Source organism: Podarcis pityusensis (assembly GCF_964106645.2).
Source record: "Podarcis pityusensis genome assembly, chromosome: 1".
In the NCBI taxonomy this organism is placed as follows: domain Eukaryota; kingdom Metazoa; phylum Chordata; class Lepidosauria; order Squamata; family Lacertidae; genus Podarcis; species Podarcis pityusensis.
In genome coordinates, this window is record NC_138028.1 from 101660644 (window position 1) to 101684614 (window position 23971).

The 23971-nt window shown below is 42.3% G+C and overlaps 1 protein-coding gene across 11 annotated transcripts in view; it reads right to left on the reverse strand.

The window, feature by feature from the left end:
- GTDC1 (glycosyltransferase like domain containing 1) overlaps positions 1 to 23971 on the reverse strand; it is a 231123-nt gene that overhangs the window by 161215 nt on the left and 45937 nt on the right. For 10 of the 11 annotated variants that reach the window (XR_013987035.1, XR_013987036.1, XM_081007918.1 and 7 more), the window contains one exon: positions 11207 to 11417. Coding sequence is in view for 9 of the 11 variants with exons in the window: in XM_081007919.1 (XP_080864045.1) it covers positions 11207 to 11417 (211 nt within the window). In the remaining 2 variants the exon portion in view is untranslated. Of the gene's footprint in view, positions 1 to 11201; positions 11418 to 23971 lie in introns of those variants that run through there. The other variant, XM_081007917.1, reaches the window with a different exon arrangement.

Genomic DNA, 23971 nt, shown 5'->3' on the forward strand with positions numbered 1-23971 from the left:
CCTCCTAGGACATCTTTAAATTGAATGGGATTCCTTCACTGTACATTTTACATACTGGAAAGTTTTGTTTCCAAAGCCCAGGGTCTCATTTTGACCCCTTTCTGAAGGTCATGTTCACATACATTCTTAAACTTCCCACTCCCCCCTCCGTTTTTAATTTGAGTTTTCAATCTGATAACACATGGCAGTCTAACAAGACACACACACGCACAGCAGTCGTCAAACAAGTTGGTTGATTCCTTCCCATCATTTAGTAGGGTCACTGCTATTGGCATGAGAAGTAACCATGCAAATCGAGAGACCTGTGAGTAACACTGAAGATTGTTAGTGCTATGACATGTGCCCCAGTCACTTGGAAGTTGCTTTCAAGTGCCATCCAAGCAGTAGTAATATATTAATTGGGCTGTAGTTTCTAATGACACAGTCATACAAGCCACTGTCCCAGCAAATAAGCAGTCCAAACAGCAAGGACTGGTATAATGGCACATTCTCACAGCCGATCTCAGTAAATGAAACTTGTGGGGCAGTGTAGATTACCAGATATGAACCTAAGAATTGTTGATAAAACAGCCACCTTTGGATCAATTTGGTTTGAAAGTGGGCCAGCAATTATGAGTATCACTGGAGAATAAAAAAGAAAAAGAAAAATCCCCAATAGTTCTAAGTGGCAGCTTGGGCATGACTTATACTGGCCCTTTGGGAAGAGAATTTTAATATTCTTTTTTGAACTCTGACTAACATAGTATCTAAAAATTAAAGAAAGAGAAAGCTGATTGCCAAAAGTGAACGATCTTTTGCTTCCTGATATTCTCCTGCACCAATATAAACTTTATCGGGTGCTAATCAGATTACAATCATGGTCCCTTCCAACTCTACAGTTCTATGATTCTAGTATCTATCCATGACAAAAACTACACTAAGGTTGCAATCCTATTCCCACTTCGCTGGGAGTAAATTTCACTGAATTCAATGGAACTTACCTCTTAGTATACATGTATTAGATTTACCTATAAAGGATTATATCTAACCAAGTCATACAGTGAGTAGACACACTGAAATAAGTTGATTTAAATGAGGATGGGTCGAGTATGATATAGCTGGATACAACCCAGTGTTCCCTGAGTGGCAGTTCACATATTCCTAAGCAACACAAATCCAAGGGGCTCAGCATAGATGTCCACATGGACTATGGAGGCCTACCATACCAATATAATCTCCACTAGTTTAGACAGGGGCACTGTTTGGAAGTAAGAGAGTGGGGATACCAACAGATGCCCTATCACCTCTTGAAAACCCAGCACCAATTTTATTTCATGAGATGGGCAATGTACTGGGGTTAAACGTGGCTCATTTGCCTCACACACAGGCCCTATTCACTAGTTGCCCCCTTCTGCAGGTATCTGCCCCTGCAGCCCATGTGCTTGGCTCTTTGATGGAGAAAGACCTTCAGTCAGCAATACACTGAGGACCTACTGGGCTTTTCCCAAACTCTCCCTCTTGCATGATAATTAAATGGGAGGAAAAAATGAATGATTCCAGAACTACAATCAGGCTGCAGCAGAAGCCACTCTCCAGGTGTCACGGCTATAGGTTCAAGAAGCAGGTTCAATAATTCAAAGCAGTTCTCAGATAATGAGAAAGGAAGAAACTTGACAGAAAAAAAGTAAAACAATTAATAATATAACCAAAGAGCCTACCTGAAAATTATTCAGGAAGACATCAATATGATCATAAACATTCACTTTGCATTAATAAGCTTTGCTTGTGATTAAAATGTTGGCAGATGGTAGCTTTTCAGTTAAAAAGTGACAAGTTGTTTTAAAAAAAATATCCATGTAACCCCCTACACATTTCCCTTGAAAAGTTTTGTTATTCTGCTTGTTTTGTATGTATGTGATATATATATATATATATATATATATATATATATATATATATATATATATATTGTGATGGGACGATGAGCTGCTTGTGTGTAAAATCCAAGTCCCTCAGAGTTTGGTCAAGTTTGCAAACCTCTGTCTGTAACGGAGCCCCTTAAACATGGCTCCGTCAGTCGCTGGCAGATTCCGACAGTGGTTGCTTTCGGAATCGCTTCCAACATAAAAGCTCCTTAACGGAAACACGTCTTCTGGACTCTCTGCGTGACAGTTTCCGGCGAGGAGTGGGTGTCCCTACAGGAGGTCCTGAAACCTCCCCACTGTTTTCGCTGGAAGTGTCTCTGAGCCATCCCTCCAGCTCACTTTCCCTCAGCTCAGCTCCTCTCCCCCTACTGGTTCCCTCTTCAGCTGCTGAGTCTCTCCCAACCTGTGTGAGCCCTTTCACTTCCCTTCCTTCCGATGGCAGTTCCCTGACATCCACCTCCCCTCCAGGGCCCCCTTCATCCCCTCTCGCCCCCTCCTCTACGGGCGGTGAGGAGGCAAAACCCCGGAATGAACTTCCTTCATCTTCCGATGTCTCGAACACTTCTCTCCACCTGTTGCGGTTCCTGGTCTCGAAGTACTCCTCCTCCTCAGAGTCCATCTCCCCTTCCCCTTCCGAGTCCAAGAATCCTTCCAACTCCTCCTCCTCATCGGTGGTCCCAAAGTATTCCCTCCGGAACCTCTCCACAGGCTGAGGTTTCCTTGGGAACCTTTGATGGAACGTTTCTATCAATACCTCGTCATTGATATCTTCTGCCATTACCCAAGTGTTTTCTGACTCCGGTTCTCCTTCCCACGCTACCAAATACTCCACCTGATCCCCCTTCCACCTGGCGTCGAGGATTTCTGCCACATGGCTGCTGCATTCCCTTTCTTCTATGACCGGTCCCCGAGTGGCCATCCCTTCTCGTCCCCCCTCATACGGTGACAGTAACGACCTGTGAAATACTGGGTGCAGTTTCATGTGGTTGGGTAACCGGAGCCTGAAAGCCACTGGGTTGACCTGTTGAATGACCTCAAAGGGACCCAATCTCCTGGGTCTTAATTTCTTACAACCTCCTTTGAACGGCAACCCTTGGGTTGACAGCCACACCCTATCTCCCACCCTTATGGTTTCACCTTCCCTTCGGTTCTTGTCTGCCTGCCTCTTGTATTCTTCCTTCGCCCTTTCTAAGTTGAGTTGGAGCTGACGATGGATTGCTTCCATTTCTTCTACAAAATGCTCGGCTGCCGGGACGCTCCATCTCTCCCCTTCTCCCCCTGGGAAACCCCTGGGATGACACCCATAATTAGCCAAGAAGGGGCTCATCCCTGTGGACACATTCTCGGCATTGTTGTAGGCAAATTCCGCCAGCGCCAACTTTTCTACCCAGTCATTCTCTCTGTCATTGACATAACACCTCAGGTATTGCTGGAGGACACCGTTTGCTCTTTCCGCCTGCCCGTTGGTTTCAGGGTGCCGGGCAGTCGAAAAGTTGACCTCCACCTGCAGTAAGCTCATGAGCTTCCTCCAGAACCTGGAAGTAAATTGTTTTCCTCGGTCTGAGACCACCCTCAATGGCACTCCGTGCAACCTAAAAATGTGTTCTACAAATAACTTCGCTGTTTCTTCCGCCGTGACTGCATGCGAGCAGGCTACAAAGTGGCACATCTTTGTTAGTAGGTCTACCACCACCATGATGGCTGTTTTCCCCTTGGACTTCGGCAGATCAGTCATAAAATCTATCGACACTGCCTCCCAAGGTCGTTCTGGGATTGGTAAGGGTTCTAATAGCCCCGCCGGTGCCCGCCTCTCCCCTTTGGCTCGCTGGCATTGCTCACACCCTCTTACATACTCCCGTACATCTTCCCTCACCTTAGGCCACCAAAATTCCCTGGTGACCAACCACATGGTTTTGTGTTGTCCAAAATGCCCCGCCGTGGGGCTGTCGTGCAACTGCTTGAGTACCCTCCCCCTTAAGTCTCCTTCAGGGATATACAGTGCCCCTTTGTAATACAAAGCTCCATTTCTTTCCTCGAAACCCCCTGGTTCCTCTCCCTCACCCCTAAGACCTCTGAGCTTATTCTGGGCGTATTCATCATTCTCTGTTTCCTCTACCAGTTCTCTTTGTCCCACCAATGCCGCCCCACACACCCAGCGGTCCTCTGGAATGACATGTCTCTCTTCGGGTGCTCCCTCCCCCTCCAAATATTCAGGTTTGCGTGAGAGAGCGTCCGCCCTAATGTTCTCTGGGCCTGGCACGTAACAAATCTCAAAGTTAAATTTGGAGAACTCCTGGGCCCATCTCACTTGCCGTTGGTTGAGCACTCGTGCCGTCCTCCAATACTCTAGGTTCTTGTGGTCAGTGCACACTTGCACCTTATGTTGTGCGCCAATTAGCAGGTGCCTCCATCTCCGGAACGCCTCATGAATGGCTAGTAGTTCTCGGTCATACACCGTGTAGTTCCTCTCGGATTTGTTCAGCTTTCGCGAAAAAAAGGCACACGGTCTCCACTCTGACTCCTCCTCCCCTGGCTGCAGAAGCACCGCCCCAATCGCTCTGTCTGATGCGTCAGTTTCCACTCTCATCGGTTTTTGTAAATCCACATGCAGGAGTTGTTGTTCCGAGGCGAAGGCCCTTTTTAGTTCCTCAAGTGCTCGCTCCGCCTCCTCAGTCCAAACGAACTTCTTCTTACTGCTGAGACAGTCCGTAATGGGCGCCGTCAGGTGGGCAAAGTTTCGGATGAACTTACGATAGAAGTTCCCAAATCCTAGGAACCTCTGCACATCCTTCCTTGTTTTGGGTGTTTTCCATTCCAGCACCGCCTGGACCTTGCCGGGATCCATGGCCAATCCCTTGTCTGACAGGCGATACCCCAGGAATTCCACCTCCTTGGTATGAAACTGACACTTCTCCAGTTTCACCCACAGCTGGTTGGCTTGCAGCCTGCTCAACACTTCTCTGACGTCTCTCACATGCTGCTCCTCATTCTCAGAATACACCAACACGTCGTCTAAGAAGGCCACACAATTCTTGTAAAGCAAAGGCCCCAGGACGTGGTTCATAAACGATTGAAAGCATGCGGAGCCTGCTTGTAGGCCGAAGGGCATAACTAAATATTCAAATGCCCCTAAAGGGGTGAACATGGTGGTTTTCCATTCATCCCCCTTCCTTATTCGTATCAGGTTGTACGCCCCCCTTAGGTCCAGCTTTGTGAAAATCTTTCCCTTCCGCACCCTTGTCAAAATGTCGTCAATCCTGGGCATAGGGAAAGCCACTGGTTCTGACACTGCATTTAAGGCCCTGAAGTCACACACCAGCCTCGGCTTGTTCGTGTTTTTTTTATCCACAAAAAACACTGGGCTGCCCCCCACCGCCCTGGACTCTCTGATGAACCCTCTCTTCAGGTTCTTGTCAATGAACTCTCTTAGCTCCTGCATCTCTCTGTCTGACATGGCGTACAGCTTGCCTACAGGGAGCTGTGCCCCAGGGAGTAAATTGATTTGACAGTCAAAGGGTCTATGCGGAGGTAGTTGGTCAGCTTCCCTTTCGCTGAAGACGTCGCGGAGATCTGCGTATTGTCGTGGTACCTTCACGTTCTCCGTTACTTCAGTCCCTGCTAGGGTGGCTTGGGCCCCTGCCAAACCCTTTCCCTCTTTGCAGTGTTCTAAGCAATGTGCTGAACCAAAAGAAACCACTCTCTGATGCCAGCCCACCAGCGGATCATGTAACGCTAGCCAGCTCATCCCCAATATAATGGGAGCTCCTCCCAAGGTGGCCACATTAAACGCTATCAGTTCGGTGTGCCTTGCCACCTTCATTATCATTGGGACGGTCTGCAAGCTGACTTCTCCTCCCAACAGCTCCCTGCCATCGATCGTGGTCACCTGCAGGGGGTTGCTTAAAGGGATCGTCTGTATCTGGTGTTCAGCTGCAAACTCTTTGCTCATGAAATTGCAGGAGCTGCCTGAGTCCAACAGCGCCTTTATCTTTAGAGGGTGTCCGTTTGGCAGCTCTAGCACCACTTCTATCACTAGGGCGGGTTTAGGAGGTTCTGGCGTGGGCACTTTCACTGCTCTTTGGCCTGGCTGCTGTGCCCCGACGGTGGCAGCCAGGCGTTGGCTTTTACTTGCTCCGGTATTTCTTCCTCTCTTCCCTCCACAGCTCCTACCATCCCTTGCCATTCCTTCCTCTGGGGGCAGACTCTGGCAAAGTGACCTGGCTGTTGGCAGAGATAGCATTTCCGGGCGCCTTTTCCCTCCTTCTTTCCCCCCTCACTGGGCTTTGAAACTGCGCGCGCGCGCGCGCTGTTCCGATTTCCATCGGCTCTGCCGGCGGGAAAGTTGGCTCTGGAATGTCTGGAATGCGGAACTCCTTCCAACGTTCCCCCTTCCCTTCCCGCCTCTCCAATGCTCTCGCCTCCTGGCGCGCTCCTATGGTCAGCGCTGATTTGGTCAGCTGGTCCATAGACTCCGCCCTGGGCGCCCGGGAAAGTTCGTCTTTCACAGCCGAAGAAAGCCCTTCTTCAAAGAGCATTTGAATGGGTTCCGCCGATAGATCCCACCCCAATTTATGGATCAACATGGTGAACTCAGTCCAGTACTCACGGACAGATCGGCTCCCCTGTTTGCAAGCCATTAACTGTCTGCGCACCACTCCCTGTTCAATATCGCTGGAAAACATCAGATCCATGGCGCGAAAGAACTTCATCGTGTCCTTTAGGACGTCACTATTCGCTGCCATCAGGGGTCTAACCCAGTCTCTCGCCCCCTTTTCAAGATGCCCAATCACGAAAGCCACTCGTGATTCCTCGTCAGGGAATTCATCAAACTGCAGATTGAGGGCATATTGCATCTCTGTCCGAAAGCCATGATAGTCTTTGGGCTCCCCCCCAAACTTCTGCACCAATCCTGGTACCTTTCTGACGAGCTGGGTGTCTTTCCCCTTTTTGTCTGCATCCTGAGCCCTCCTCTCCTCAAGCCTCGCCGTCTGCAGCGCTAGCTGGACCTCCAACACCCGGTACCTTTCTTCCAGGCTTGGACCCGCTCCAGCTCCTGCTTCTCCGGTTCCGGCTGGGTTGCTCATGATGCCTTCTCCTGCACAAGCTGCTCACGGTGACTGTCGGAATGCTGTGATGGGACGATGAGCTGCTTGTGTGTAAAATCCAAGTCCCTCAGAGTTTGGTCAAGTTTGCAAACCTCTGTCTGTAACGGAGCCCCTTAAACATGGCTCCGTCAGTCGCTGGCAGATTCCGACAGTGGTTGCTTTCGGAATCGCTTCCAACATAAAAGCTCCTTAACGGAAACACGTCTTCTGGACTCTCTGCATGACAGTTTCCGGCGAGGAGTGGGTGTCCCTACAGGAGGTCCTGAAACCTCCCCACTGTTTTCGCTGGAAGTGTCTCTGAGCCATCCCTCCAGCTCACTTTCCCTCAGCTCAGCTCCTCTCCCCCTACTGGTTCCCTCTTCAGCTGCTGAGTCTCTCCCAACCTGTGTGAGCCCTTTCACTTCCCTTCCTTCCGATGGCAGTTCCCTGACATATATATATATATATATGGCACAACTTTAAACATTTCACAATTAAGCATGTCACAATTACTCAAAATTAAGTGGGGACAGAGGACCAGCCCTGACTGGCATTCAGTGTAAATCAATTGAAGGAAGCCAAACAGATGAAGAGACTGATCAAAATGGGACTGTCAATGTAAACAGTCTGCCCATGGGTCCCTCTACTTCCTAATATTTTAGACATGGACAATCTCACTTGACATGGGAAGGCTTTAAGTGGAGCGAGGGCTGCACAGCTAGGTTACATGTAGATCACAATAAATTACCACTTGGTAAATGGTTTTCTGTATTCACTCAAAATGCTCGGCCTATCTTTTAAGTTTTGTCATAACAGCCAAGGGTAACTTCTCCAGGTTTCCTTTCTCAGCACAATTCATTCTGGATGGAGAAATATTAGTTAATAATATTGCCTTATTATGTTCTAGAGCCAGTGCCCACTGATTCATATTAGCATCAAATTATATAAACACACGGAGACGACTGCAAACTGATGAGATCCTTCTGTTACATGGCAGAGCAGGACTCTGAACATAATGACACCAACAACCATGTGAAAAATGTATATATCACTTGCTGATTAACAAAAGCAGTAATAGTATTCTGGTCATGCTACTCAGAGCACTTGTAGATTTATAGTCATCACTAATGCATAAAGGTTTTGCTGATTTTTCAAAAACCTGCCCTAATAAGAAAATAAAAGCTTTGTGGTTTTCTTTTCCAGCATATTTGCTTCCTCCATTTTAGGTTTTTAGAGAATCTGAAGAATTGTTTTGTTTTATTCAAATACATTATGTGTGCCTTGTTTTATATATACTGGTATTTACATTGATAGCACTATAGTATAATGAAATTGCGCGTTATGATTCAGTATTTCTACATTTATGATTTTTAATTAGTATAGTTTATCCTCTTAAAAGTGTCTTGTATTTATTTTATTTCTATATTATTCATAGGTTCAGCTTATTTTCAGATAATCAGGACACATGGCTGTATATTAAAAGAAACTGCAGTATCTATTTTTCATCATTACCCTAACCCATAACACTCCTGTTTGCAAAAAGCCTTGGCATTAGCTATGGATGTTCATAATCCATTCTAGCTCATTCATGAGACCCAACTAAAATGCAGGAGTTCCCTTTGGAATAAGGACTTTGTACACCGCAATTTCTCTACCAACATCTGAAAATCCCCCATTCTTCCGCTGACAAATTATTAACCAATTAATTTCAGCTAGTCTTAATTGCCCAGTGTCACTAATGGCAAAAAACCCCAGCTCCTACTTTCATTGCTTCCTTCCTCCTCTTATGTCCTTTGTCTACAGACAGGTGCCATGATGAAGCAGGAGCGGGGAAAGACTGGTAAAATTACTTTTCTGATTGCTTCATTTCTATTGCATGGAAGGAAAAATCAGGAAGACTCCATAGTGGAACTCTTTGGACTCTGCAAGGATAAAAAGCTCTTGCAATAGATGGGAACAACTTACATTGACTTTTTAATGCATGGAAGAGTACAGCAGAAACATAGAGGTGTCCAATGCATGTGTCATATGCATGAACAGAACTCCATGCATAGAAAGGGATGTGGAACTGTGCTGCTGGCCCTGCCCCAATGTCACAACCATCCCTGGCACCACCCCATGCACATAGCATAGGCGTGAGAGAAGGGAAATCTGCCATTGGTAGCAGCAGAGAAAAACACATGGCATTATGACATGAGTAAGGCTGCTGTCAGAAGCTGCCCCAAAACTGAGTGCAGAGTGCAATTTAGTTTTTAATCAATTGCTACCAATGCCCTCCTTGACACCCTCGACATTAGTAGTAGCGCTAGAATATTAGTATTAACAGCATATGCTTAATTCTCCCACTGAAATCAATGGGACTTTCAACTGCTTAATTTTGGCTGGATTACCAGCGCCGTACATTCCTATTGAACCTGCACCTATATAAAACTCTCTGAATTATTTTCTCTGTGATCAGATACCAATAGCAACAGCAGGGCCATCACCTCCTCATTATGCTGTATTGGTTAAGCGTAGATTTAGTTGGTGTTTATGAAGGTTACATTGCACATAAGTACATGACAGATTTGCTAACTTTGAATCAGTTTTTAAGCTTCTAGTACTTTCTGTTAAAATGTAGGTTATTTGACAAATTGGAATTCAGTTATCTCAGGTCAATGTAACTGTACGTTAAACTAATGAAGTGTATGGCTATGAGTTATGTCTGATTAGCTTAATACAGCGAGCGCTGGACAGCTTGGGCTGCTGACCTTGAAGGAGCTGAGATAACATTGCAATGCGTTGGAGGATGTGGTTGTGATGTAGAAAAAAATTTACATAATAGTTTGTCATACATACTCCTACAAAATAGGATTGTTTCGAAGTCGAGCAAAGCAAAACCCACATTCAACCACCTCAGGCAGAACAATTTTTTCCCCCTCTGAAAAGTTGTTCCAGACTGGCAGCTTAGATGCAATAAGAAGAAGCAGAGAACAGCCAAGGAAAAGCCAGAGATAAAATAAAATATATTTAAAGGGCTTTATTTTAAATGCTAAAAAATGGACTTACTCCACATAGTCAAAATGCACAGCAAATACTTCAACGTGGCATAAAATTAAACTTAGATTCACACGACGCAGCTCATGGAGCTGGTTGCTTAAGTCCACTGGGGAAGTTTGGGTTTGAAAAAACCAATCCCACCAAATGCTGTCAATCTATTGAAACCGTTCTTATCCCTTAGTTGTGGGAATTATCTGGAGAATAAACAAATCCAAGTGTGAGGAAAGACAATTGAGAAAGAGTCCGTCCTTACATATTTAATTTATTTGCCCCTTATTAGGGGCTTAGAAAAGCCAAATAAATTTAGGATTGAAAACCGTGATTATTTATTAGCTTGCTCGGTGAGTGTGTTCCCAATGAACATGAAACAATTTTCCAGTTTGCTAAAAGGCTTCCTGTGCTACCTACAAGACTGCCCAAAGCCAGCGTTGTGTTGCAGAGAGAATGCTAGTTTTGAACCGAGAAGACCTCACTAATTGTTGGACTTTATGGAAGTCATTCATTCGAAACCTAGCCCACCTCACAGCATTCTGTCAGAATAAAGCTTCTTATTGGAAGAGGGATAAGCGAGTGGTCGCTGTGCCCAGGAGACAAGTCCATTGCCTAATCTGGACACTTTCTCTGGACAAGCAGTTACGCAGTCCAGGGCTGCTCTTTGATCCGTGTCTGTCGCTAGGCAGAATACACGTACAGCCAGTGACCAAAGAACCAAGCAGTTAGCTGCCTTGGACATGCAGAATTTTTGGTGTGTGTTTCTGGAAAGCAACTCACCTACCTTTTCAAGAGTACACTGTGATACGAGCATGAGACTTGACTGCGCAGAGTTTTGTTTTGCTTTTAAATCCCACACCACCGGGCATCCTTAAAAGTAGCTTTTTGGATCTCACCCCATGTGTACATAATTATATGCAGAGCTATGTCTTTACGGCATGGTGGCACTGGTTTTATCATGGTGCATGACCACTCACAAGGGCATCTGTTCTCTCACATCACCGTCTGTAGAACACAGTTGGCTCTGAGCAACTGGAAATGCCTGGGATTTAAAGTGGAAACGTTCTCATGTATCTAAGGCACCTACCTTACGTGATCTCAGTTCCACAGAAAGGTTGCTGAACTGTATATGAGTAAATACGGAAATTCAAGATCTGGAGTTATGAAGGTATCCATAGCTCGCCTTACCTGTAGTCCCTGCTGGCTGGGACAGCGTGCATGAAGTAGAGTGCTGCAGTCCTTGCTCTCCAATGCCATTTCTTTGCAGGGAGAGTAAATAGGACACAGTCTTCTATTTCTTCTTTTAGGAGATCTACTAGCTGCCTGTGTGAACCTCCATAAAAAGCTTCAATCAGCAAAACGCTCATTCTCCTATACATTTCCAAAGTTGCCCAGGATTCTACCAAAAAAAAAAAAAAAAGCCATATTAATAAAGCCTACATTATAATTATTTCATTTAAAAATGTGTCATATAGGATCATGATAAAAGCGGAACCACATTACAAGAGCTCAGCCAGTGAGCTCAATTTTAAAGGGATTCAATCTTTTTGTTTCATTAATAAGTTTAACTTAAAAAAGACTAATTAAAATTGCAAGCATGGAAAAAGGAGAGTATCTATTAATCAAAGTCACATTCCATTAAAATTTAGGTTACAATTAACAGTTCAGTCATACATGCATGTGCTTGAAAATGTTTAGGCTTTTAACTTAGCAGATTACTTTAAAATATACATTTATTTTTAAGTTGGTGCTTGCTGTTTCTTCAAAATATCGCACATTTGTTTTCTAATACAGATTGCCCTGTGACTGATGGTACGTAAAAACTGGAAGACATTTCAAGCACAGTTCAACCAAAATAATCTTTCATACTAAAGGCAATATGGAAAGATGACTAAAAGAAATCTGACTAGGGGCAGCCCAAGGAAACCCAGGCTGAGTCTTCAACCCCAAGGACATCTACACTTAAAGCTACAGAAGGCTGGGAGCAGAACTAAGTGACATTTTCAGCCCCTAGAGGAGATGCAAAATACATTATTACATCAAACTAGCTGGAACAGAACAATATTGTACACTTTAAGAAGGTTGTTCACACTCTCAGCCACAGGGCAGCTGACATACAAAACCAAGGCAGAAACAAACAAACAAACAAACACAACACAACATCCCCCTCTAAAAAAGAGAAAGCAGAATAGTCTGTGACGAGTGCTAAAAAGGCTCAAAAGCTAGAGACAATGTTTGGATGCTGCTAAGTGGCAAAAATGATAGTGTGTGTATTTTGATTATGATTCTCATGTAAGTCCGTGCACTTATCCTTGCTGTTTTAATTAAGAATTATTCTCTCCTTTTTCCAAAGAGGAGGACATGCTGCCCTGTGCAGAATGGGTATATGACGCATCATTGACTCTTTTCAGGCAACAGATCATACCTTAATCTGATTGACAAGAAGCTAAAAGAGCCAACTCCCATCAGCCCCAGCCAGCATAACCAGTGGTCAAGGATCATGTGAGTTGCAGTTCAAAAACATCTAGAGGGGAACAGGTTCCCTACCTGCGCTCCAAACACTAAAGAAAATGATGATGCCAATGATGATGTTGAATTAGGTCTGGAGAGACCTAGATTCAGATCCCAATTGTGCCATGAAGCCTGCTAGGTAGTCTTGGGCCACTCACTCTCCACCTAACCTTTCTCAAAGAGTTGTTGTGAGGATAAGACATAGCAGGGAAAGAATGATGTGTGCCACCTTGATCTCCCTGGAGGAAAGGCAGGATATAAATATAGCAGGGTACAGGACAAGTGGCAAAATGTCCTAGGCTAGCCTTGACCCCGATACATGCTTTTTGAACAGCAGACCACCACACTGTACCATGCCACATCAGAAACTGATTTAGAAAGTTTCCTCGGTTTCAGTTCTTAGATGCAGTATACGCCTGTCGTTTGAGAACGTAAGTGCAAGTTCCCCATGGGCATTAAGGATGAGATCCACATTTCTTTCAATCCCAGACACAACTAACAGCAGAACTGGATCGAAATACATGTTCTCATCCCACCACCAAGCCACGCACATTCTCAGGAGCAATTAAAACCTGTACAAATTAATATTGTATATTATTATTATTATTATTATTATTATTAGTTGTAGCAGTAGTATTAATCCACACATTTTAACTAGTTATGTGACATATTTGTATTAGCAACAAGGGTGGCAGGATAAAAGTATGTAAATTATGCCAGCACTGTGTTTCTAGTTTTCCTACAATCTCATATGGTATCATGTATTATTCTTGTTTTGCTTTGGTGTTTTGTTTTGTTTTGTTTTAAAAAAAGCTATTTCCCTTGACCTAGCCAAGTTAAGGTAAATATACACCATGTACTCCTAGGAGATCTTGAAAAGCCACCGATGATAAATGGCCTGAGAACATTTACCCTATCAGATGGAATGCAAAGCTCAATTAGGTATAAATCATTTCAGGTATTTTAGCCATTTCAAAGGAAACAACAAATATTAGAACAACATTGCTGCTTTCTCATTACAGTACTTCCTCTCTCAAGGGTGTCTCTTTGGAATCAGCAATTCTCCGTGATGTACTAATGGCTTGGTTCCATTCTCAGGAGTGCATCACTGTGCGGCTTGAAAAATTCACTGTTCTGCATTACATCATAGTCACACACACCCCAGCCCCCAAGAAGGTACATTGCTAAGAACCTTGATATTCAAATACAGGTCAGCTCCTCCGTGAACAGGATACAGGCAGCAGCATTCTGTTCTTTGAAAACTTCCACCTTTTGTTCCAATACTTAAACAGTGTATCTGCTTCTGATCATGAACACTATTTCCAACATAAAAAAAAAAAAAATTTAAATAGGCACAGGACAAAAAATGTTGGCGAAAGCTTATTCCAGACCAGTATATATTTTTAAGCTAAAGTCAAAATACACAACACTTTTGAGACAGAACCAAATAAAAGCAAGCTAGGTTCTATACCAGAACAATTATATATTATGTATGGGCACTCCTGGTAAGTGGGAAATGCAACTCAGAAATGGAATAAATAAAAATAAATCATAAACTCTGCACATAAAAGTCTCCTGATAAAATCAACACAATGCCTGCCTTATACTGCTTTGAACATGCAGATTTTCAGTAAACTTGGAAACAGTTTTTGCTAGCACTGGGGTAGAGGTAGTAAAAAGAAAATGACAAAATACAAATATTAGGTATAGATGAGCTATGTGGAGGGAGGGACCAGGAAACAGTACATAAAGGACATTTCATAGGTCACTAATGGCTCATTTTTGGAGCCACCAGGTGTCCTTGACTGGTTTCTCTTTTGAGGAACCAAAGATTTTCACATGTCAAATACAACTGGCAACTTCACAGATGCCTAGAATGCACATGGTGTTCATTTCTGCCTATGATAATTGTGTAAATAAGCATGTAATAATACTACTAATACTAATACTAATAATTTTATTATTTATACCCCACCCATCTGCCTGGGTCTCCATAAAATTTGTATTTTATGATGGACCTCCAGAATGTTCTGCTACTGATAACATCAGAACTATCACAAACTATACTGACAGCACGACATGTCAGAAAATTCTTCATTCAACTAAAGAAAATTTACAGCAGTTATACTGCTACCAGCGCTGAAGCTACTGTAAGCAAGTATGTCTGAGAATAAACTTATGCAGGGTTGTATATTAAATTTGACATCTTAAAACAAATCATCATTACCATCTTCCAAGGACTGTTGTACAAGGTCCTTCCTTTAGAACAGAGAGGGGGAACCCTTTCTCAGCCAGAGGCCATGTTTCCTCATGAACAAACCTTCCAGGTGCCACATCACACACTGAGGCCAGAGGCGTAATGGGACAGAGCCACAGATGTGACATGAACAGCGAGGGAGATGCTGCAGTGACTTGCAACACCTGTGCCATGTTTGTCTTCCTCCCCGAGAATGTGCAAAACTACACTTGCAGCAAGTTCAAGCTGGTTGCCTTTATGGAAGAGAAGGCACAGCAACTTGAGCATCACCTGTCCACACTTTGACCTATCAGACAATATGAGAAATTTCTAGAATTTCTCTGCCCTGGAACAGCGATGTGGAGTAAGAGGATAAGGGGACACCTAGCTACTTTACATGAATTCAGATCTCCAGGGCCTGATGAGCTGCAGCCAAGGGTACAAAAGGAGCTTGCGGATATAATCTCAGTCTCTGTCTATAATCTCTGGGAATTCTTGGAGAACACGTGACCCTGCAGACTGGAGGCAGGCAAACGCTGTCCAAATCTTCAAAGGGGGGGGGATGAAGACCCAGGTAACTACAGACCGATCAGTTTGAGGTCAATACAAAGAAAGGTCCTAGAACAGATAATTACATGGTTGGTCTGTGAGCACTTAGAAATGGATACTATAATTATTAATACCCAGCATGGGTTTCTCAAAAACATGTCATGCCAGATGAAGCTCATTTTTTTCCTTTTCCTTTTCCTTTTCCTTTTCCTTTTTTGGATAGAGTTACAAGATTGGTGGATCAGGGGTATGCTGTGGACATAGTCTATCTTGATTTCAGTAAGGTTTTGGACAAAGTTCCCCATGATATTCTTGCAGAAAAACCGGTAAAATGTGGGACTGGACTAAGAAGAGTTTAGAGGACTGTACAAAGAGACCAGGGGGTGCATTTGGCCCATAGGCCTGAGGTTCCTGACCCCTGCTTTAAAGAGACTGTCCTAAAGCAAATGTGTCAGAAATACTTGCTCATTTTTAGAATTACTTGTTCATTTTTAGAATTTCTGAAGTATGTTTCTAAAATGTAACCGAGGCAGCAAGTATAGTTAACACTGCCATAGTAAAAAATATGGATTTGACTCCTAAGATAAAGGCTACAACTGTGACAGTCCCAGTATTTTCAAACTAGAGCTTGGGTTCAAGAGAGATTTTCACTTACAGATTCAGAATTCTGGGATGGGAGACAACATGAGCCCGAGACTTGTGCTGGCTCAGGCACCTAATGCTAAGCTCTATTTTAGTATTCCATCTTTATCTTGTCCAAATCCATGCATTCATACATATCACTCTAAATTTCTACTCTTCTCTGAAACTTACAAAAAATATTAAATAGCAAGAGTTTTCATCTTTCACAGATCACATAAGCTATGCAAGTAATAATAAATTGCAGTTGTTGGTTGGTTTGTCTTTTTTAAAAAGCATACATACAAAATAAAAAAATCTCATTCAATTTGCTGAGGGTTTATTAAAGAAAATGCACTTACTCTTTCATATGTACATTAATAAATGTGGTTTCACAGATGTCAACCTAGCTCAAATCACAGAGCCATAGTTAGCCCCCCTACGGTGACCTAATGGGCAGTGTAAGTTACATATTGTATTTAGAAGTCCTTCCAACAAAACATTTTAGCAATCATGAAAAATACAGGGTGCAACAGTTAATATATTCCATAGGTAGATAATTTCTTTGGTTATAGGAAACAAAAGTATTGAGTTTCAGGAATGGTTCTAGTGATGGTTAAAGGCCCACACAAGGGAAATTTGCTCAACCAAAGGTACAAAACATAACATCTCTCTCTGCCACAAACCTTTCATTGATCTGACATACACATTGCACTACTTAGAGGAACAAACATATCTAAATACAAACAAACAAAAAGTGTATGTGTACATACAGCCAACTCAAAATTAAATAGGTATTACCATGATATTTGCTTGCTTTTATGCCACCTCCTCTCTTCACCCAGTTTTAAATACAGAACCATGGGGAAGAAAACCCCACCAAAATGTTTACTAAAATAATTTCAGTTACCAACCATGCTTGTCATTTCTCATGGAAACCCCAGCTAATAAACGCTGCAACTGCATTTTAACAAATGTGGTAAAATATGACTAATAAAAGTATAATGAGCATATATTTTGAACAGCTATATACATGTTCAAAGGAGACTATAGTAGCGTAGGTACAGTAAATTGGGGGTGGGGGAGATCACACTGTTTTGACAAAATGATAAAGTTTCTTTCTGGGCAAGTTATGTACAAATTACAGCCAACAACCAACTTTTCCCAGTCTTTCTAAACAAGTTCCAGTTATTATATATATTTTCCCACGCATTGACACAATATAAGTAACATTTAAGCTGCAATTCAGTTTAAAAAGCAATTCAGCTTACATGACAGATAACTGTTTGAGTTCATTACCTTAGGCTTTACAATTTGAGGAATTTATCTGGAGTGACCATCATGTTCTTCTGTGAGGGATTGAAGAAGAACTGGGGGAGAGCCAATGCTCAGTGGTATATGTTTTACATGCAAACCAGCCCAGATTTGCTTCCTGACACCTCCAGGTAGAACTGACAAAAGCACCGTCTGAACCCCTGAAAAGCCACTGCCTGCCAGGGCAGACAAACAGCAAGGGGACCGTGGTCCTCCAGATGTTATTGGACGACAACTCCTTTAATGCAGCAGCATTGCACAGGCCACAGGCTCCATCATCATTAGAGTATACAAGTGGTCTTCAGATGGGTCAGTAGCCATAACTTGTTTGAAAGTGAAACAACTCAGCAGGAATTGGGGGGATGCTGAAACCCAACACTTCATTTGGGCTCTTTCTTGCTTGTGTACAGACTGCTAAACCATGCATAAGCACTATGCGCACACCAAATCTACCAGGAAAAGCAAAAAGCAAAAGCAAAACCTGACAAGATACATATTTCTGAAGTAGTTTTCTACACCAAGGTGACTTACAATGTGTCTTAGCATAGTAGAATAAAGAAACATGTGATGTGCCAAAACAAGTGCACTTGTCTGCTTCTCTGGGTCAGTTTTTGCTTGAAAATTTTTATTTTTTAAAAAAGTGCTTGCTGCATGGGGCATTTCCCCCTCATTTAGTTAACACATTAACTGGAGGAAATGTACCCAAGTGGCAAAAATCAAGATATATTGGGTGGTTATTATTGTTTTTTGCCCCTGGCACTCCCCCCCCCAAAAAAGAAAGAAAACTGTAAATGGTTAAGTGGCTGAAATTTGGGGACACTGTATACTACTGTGCAGCTCACAATCAATTAGGAGGATTGAATTGTTTGTTTGCTTTTGTATTGTTTCTGCAATGAAAAGCACGCTCAGGGTAGATTTCACCCCATTTTTAATAGGAAGGTATTTGACAGACACAGTTTCTCCAGTAGCAGAATGTGGGGTGGGGTGGAGCCACATAGCTCCCATCCCAATGCCAGAGTTGCTGCTGCTTTCCTACACAAGGCTGGGATGAGCTGGCAGCAGGGGCAGCTCTTTGAGTGGAACCAGTGGATTGGCAGCAAATTTTGCCTTGTGCCAGCCACACGGCCACAGTCTCACTCCTGTAGAGCTTCATAACGTATTCACAGTACTATGGAAAGCAGACAATGAAGCCAAATTAAAATGGTTCACATGAACATACTGTATGCAGGGGTAAGCAAACTTTTTCAGCAGGGGGCCGGTCCACTGTCCCTCAGACCTTGTGGGGGGCCAGACTATATTTTGGGGGTAAAAATGAATGAACTCCTATGCCCCACAGATAACCCAGAGGTGCATTTTAAATAAAAGCACACATTCTACTCATGTAAAAACACCAGGCAGGCCCCACAAATAACCCAGAGATGTGTTTTAAATAAAAGGACACATTCTACTCATGTAAAAACACACTGATTCCCAGACCATCCACTGGCCAGATTTAGAAGGCAAATGGGCCAGATCCGGCCCCCGAACCTTAGTTTGCCTACCCATGGTATAAAGGAACCATTTCTATCTGAACACACACACACACACACACACACACACAAACACACACGTGTATACTCCACACTTGAACTGCAACATCAGGAAATTGAAAGTTGTAATATAAAAATGTCCCAGTGACCATTAATCTACAGACACCTTATAGTACAAGGCATAATGACTCCTACTGGAGTTTTACATATTTTAAAAGTAACATGCTATAAAATCTGTGTATTACACTATGCATGAAACAGAACCGATGGCGATATAAATCCTTAAAGAAAAGTTGTTAATGTGCATGCAGAGTAGCTACATTTTAAACCTCCATATCTCAGCTGCTTTAATTTTTTGAACTATGCAAAGACACTAATGGCCTTTATAATTTCATGCCATAAATTAAACTTGTTTTCAAATTATGGGAAAGCAAAAAAATGGTTTCAAGCCAAAGTATCTCTCTCTCTCTCCCTGGGTATACATATGTATACACTGTATATTATATACAACATTTTTTAAAAATAGCTCTAGTTTTCCCATTGACACTTTTCGATGCTGGATCCAGAATGCCCCAAAACAGAAATGCACTTTCTTTCTGTAGAAGGCCTTGAGTTCTAGTAGAAGCTAATAATTAATGTTTTAATGTTTCAATGTTTTAATGTTGTATTTTAATCTTGTTTTTAAGCTGTATTCATTCAACTTCTTTTTATTATTGCTTGTTAGCCGCCCTGAGCCCGGCCTTGGCTGGGGACGGCGGGGTATAAATAAAATTTATTTTTTTTATTATTATTACCACAAAGATAGACTGTTTTCTTCAATTTCCCTTCCTACAGTCCCCAGTGTTCTGCAACCTTCCAGGGCAATTCCACTAATGAAAACTCTGGATCCAACCGGAAAAATCCCCAACCTAAGCCTATCTGCACTCCACTTAGTTCAGTGTTTTAGCTCAAACACCAGGGGTGAGAGAGGGAACATCCAAAAGGAAAAGGTAGGTACTATCATACTCCCACATCAGACCTGCATGTAGACTGTGCCAGCAAGGACCACAGCAGCGCCATTTCCATAGAAATAGTCAAGAGAACTAGGAAAAAGTCTCCAGGATATTGATTATGGGTCAGAGGTGTCCCAGATGCACATTGACAATTTCCCAAGTAGTTGTACAGATAAGCCTTACATGTCAGCTCTGTTGACAAGTTCAGCCCAAGGCAAGTAGCCATCACAGAAAAGCAAAAGCAAGGCTCAAAGAATTGCAAGAGCAATCTGTGTGTTGAAGCAGCCATGCTCAGCAAACAAAAAACAAGGCACCTCCATAGCTGCCGGAACCCCTCTCTGTCTCAGGCTACATACACATCACATTACATTCTAGAATCAATGGAGACTGAGTTCTTCTTCTTTTTCTACATGCCGCACACACAATCTAGATGTACTGTGATTGGTTGTTGTTGTTTTTCTCCAGAAAGGCACTTCTGAAGAGACTGATTCCATATCAAAAATAAAAGATTTTTCTGCGTTACCCCACAATATGTCCAGTTGAGAACAAATGAAAACAGATGTAGGCAGTCCTGGTAATTGAGGGTTTATGCACACCTGCACAAGATGTTGTGTGGGGGCATATACTGAGATCTCAACCACCACTTCCTTCTTCATCCGCCTGAGGCATGTGCAGGGAGGAAAAGGCATGGATAACCTAATCAAGGTGGAGGGTTTTGAAAACATATTAAGCATCCCCACCTACCCTTGTTGTTGACAGGAATTAGACTCGATAGGGGAAGCGGGTGGCGCTGTGGGTTAAACCACAGAGCCTAGGGCTTGCCGATCAGAAGGTCGGCGGTTTGAATCCCCACAACGGGGTGAGCTCCCGTTGCTCGGTCCCAGCTCCTGCCAACCTAGCAGTTCGAAAGCACAAAGTGCAAGTAGATAAATAGGTACCATTCCGGCAGGAAGGTACATGGCGTTTCAGTGCACTGCTCTGCTTCGCCAGAAGCGGCTTAGTCATGCTGGCCACATGACCCGGAAGCTGCACTATGCCGTCTCCCTCGGCCAATAAAGTGAGATGAGCGCCGCAACCCCAGAGTCAGCCACAACTGAACCTAAAGGTCAGGGGTCCCTTTACCTTACATTGATAGCAACATGTAGAGGAGAAGCATGAACAATTCTGGATTCAGGAAAAACTGCACTTTTGTACTACAAATAGTACAAATAGGTTGGTGTGTACGCAGTCCTAATTCACCAAAACTTTTAAGGTAGCTACCAAACTAAGGAATTTGAAGTAGTTAGACTATGTGGTACTGCAAGCACTGACAGACCAGACAGTACAGTCATCCTGAAATAGCACAGCTTTAAACATGTACAGTTCATCATGTATAGCATCTATATCAAATACTTTGGATTCTAAATTCAAAGTTACCACCTTTAAAAATAAATAAAAAGAAAGATTCAGACTTCCTGCTTGATTTCAAAGCTTTGGAAACCACTTGTCAATAAACAGTATTATTAAAGTGGTATTTATGGTTCCACATGTGACTATAATGCTGATGGGATGTTTGCCCGCATTTCATTCAGGTCATGCTCGCATCTCAAAGAATCTTGTTTTCAACTCTTAATAGTACAAGATTATCAATTCCTATGACCTCAGTGGCTCACATTAGATTTAACTGGATGAAAGAGGTTAGATTAAAAATAGTGTTACATCTCCCATTACCACACCTATTAGTTCTATAACCACTCTGAGATATTTTAAACATGACAGGGGAAGATGTTATTAGCTACTTCCCTATTATAGAAAAAGAATCAGTCTGGTAATAATAGCCTACTATTTGATAATCTCAGACATTTAGGCCTGGACATATGGAAAAACTGTGTCCTGTAGCATTTTCACTAGATCTTAAGTTCTAGCCAGCTCCAGCTAATATTTTGTTTGCTAATGATACAAATATGGTATGATCTAAGGCAGTCCTACTGAATTCAAGGGAACACAGTACACGCTTATAAGCAGTTCTGTTTATATGAATGGGGTTTATGTTTCTGCATAACCTTGTACACATTTACCTGGGAGTAAGTTACATTGAACACAAGTAAGCATACATAGGATCATGAACGTTGGGTATCTTGTGTCTAATAATTGCACATCAGACTTATCTTGAAAGACACAAATTTTATCTGGTTTTCAAAAATTCTATAGAAATTGGAATTGTACACAATTTTAAAATCAAAGCAATCTATGCACCTAAATATCCAGAAGACAAGCAATGAATAACCCCATATATATATGAAGAACCCTGTAGTTGTTTGGGCCATTATACATATATATATATCACAGTATAAACTTTTCAGAGCAAAAAAATATATATTCAAGAGACTAGATTAGATTAGAAATCTATATTCAATTATATTACTAAAAATTCCAACATGATACTCTTTTAAATTCACAGGCTGGTTTCTACATTATAGTGTCTCCTGTTTAGGAGAAACTAAGATCTGAGCAATATCATCACTCAAATATTAGACAAAAGATGACACGAAACCCTCTCTGTATACCTCTGGTTGTGTTAAAGAGAGAAGATTGAATCAATTATTTTGACAAGCTTTCAAAAGCAACCTAGATAGCATTGTGCTAATTATTTCTTGAACAAACCTTAAGCGTGGAGAAATTTATTAACAAAGATTGCTGGACACAAAGACTACGTATCAGAAACAATACTTTGCATTATAGGCTATTTGTTTTTATGTGCTGAGACTATTCTTCAGGAATCTAGCAACGAATATACTTCTTATTTATAAACATGCAAACTTAAATAAACCGAAAATTTTCTGATACCCTATTAAATTTGCAATTTACTTAATTTAATGCATATATTAGAATCTTATAAAAGAATGTCTGCTATTTATTACTTATTTAAAATATTTCTATTTTGTTCATCCCAAAGTGTCATAGCAGTTTGTAAAAATAGAAAAATATAATTGAACAACATTAGTCATGCAGTAATACAATACAACATCAAAAGGTTTAGAAAGAGTAAAACTGAAAGACAGAGTGTGAAGGCTGTATGGAAAAGAAAATCTAATGTGGCCTTTGCAAGTGGTGGAATGCAGTAAATGGCCTCATTAGATCATCTGGGGTACAGATCATATGGGACTAGTCTATTCCAATGCATGGGGTTACCTCTGAAGATGGTGTGGAAACCAGCTAACACAGAACATGGAGCCTGCCTATTAATAGGTGTAACTTCCAAAACATCTTAAAACACTCCTGTGAGTGATGCTCTGTACACTCTGCATCCAGATTGCTCCAACTACTGGTTTGGCAAGCAGTGTGCACCTGACAGTAGTCACAATCTATCTTGTATCCATTCTGTCGTTCCTGAAATACTGACTTTTGATGTGTTTTTCCCCAAACCAGATTTGATCCAAATTGAGAAAAAGAATGACCTAACTGCATTTTAAGCTGGTAATGTGTACAGTCACAGCTTGGGTAGTTTTACTAGTGTAGTTGTTGTTTTTCAAAAATATAGTACTTTTATTTGGCTATAAAGCAAATAAGTGTAGTAACAGAAGAATAGAATACACTGAATGGAAAAATCATTTTGCCTTAGTAACATTGTTTTTACTACTCCCTCCAACCTTCTGACATCTCATAAAGCTCTCCAAGTGCCTATTCACAGTCTTGGTCAGTTTACGAAAAATTAGTACACTTCTCACCAATCCCAACCAAGGCAGATGCTAGAACTAAAGTGCCTCCGGTTAGTTATCAGTATGGCAGATCAATAGTTCCTGAACTCCAAGCCAAAGTTTGTTTTAGAAGGGATTTTGTCCCTTAGGCATTGAAGCTTATCACTAACACTTCTTGGTAAATGTTGCATCTATGAATTCACCCCTACCGGAGCTCAATATAAAGGAAGTTGCTCCTTCTTCCATCTTCCTTGCAGGAATAGTATTAATGGGCAACAGCCGTAGTAGAGAATGCTGTTCAGGGCCAAAATAATTCACAACCAAGCCTCTAGCACTACTTTCGTACACAGCAGCACAGGTCTCAGATCAATTCAATGCAGAGACTCCTAGGACCAACTCTGTGATGTGCTAAACCAGAAACACACACATACCAAGCATCTTACCCCATGTTTGCTGCTTTCAAAAGAATCAGCCCCTACAGTCCATGCAAGTTCATTCCAGGGCGAACAATTCTGCAATGTGCGAAA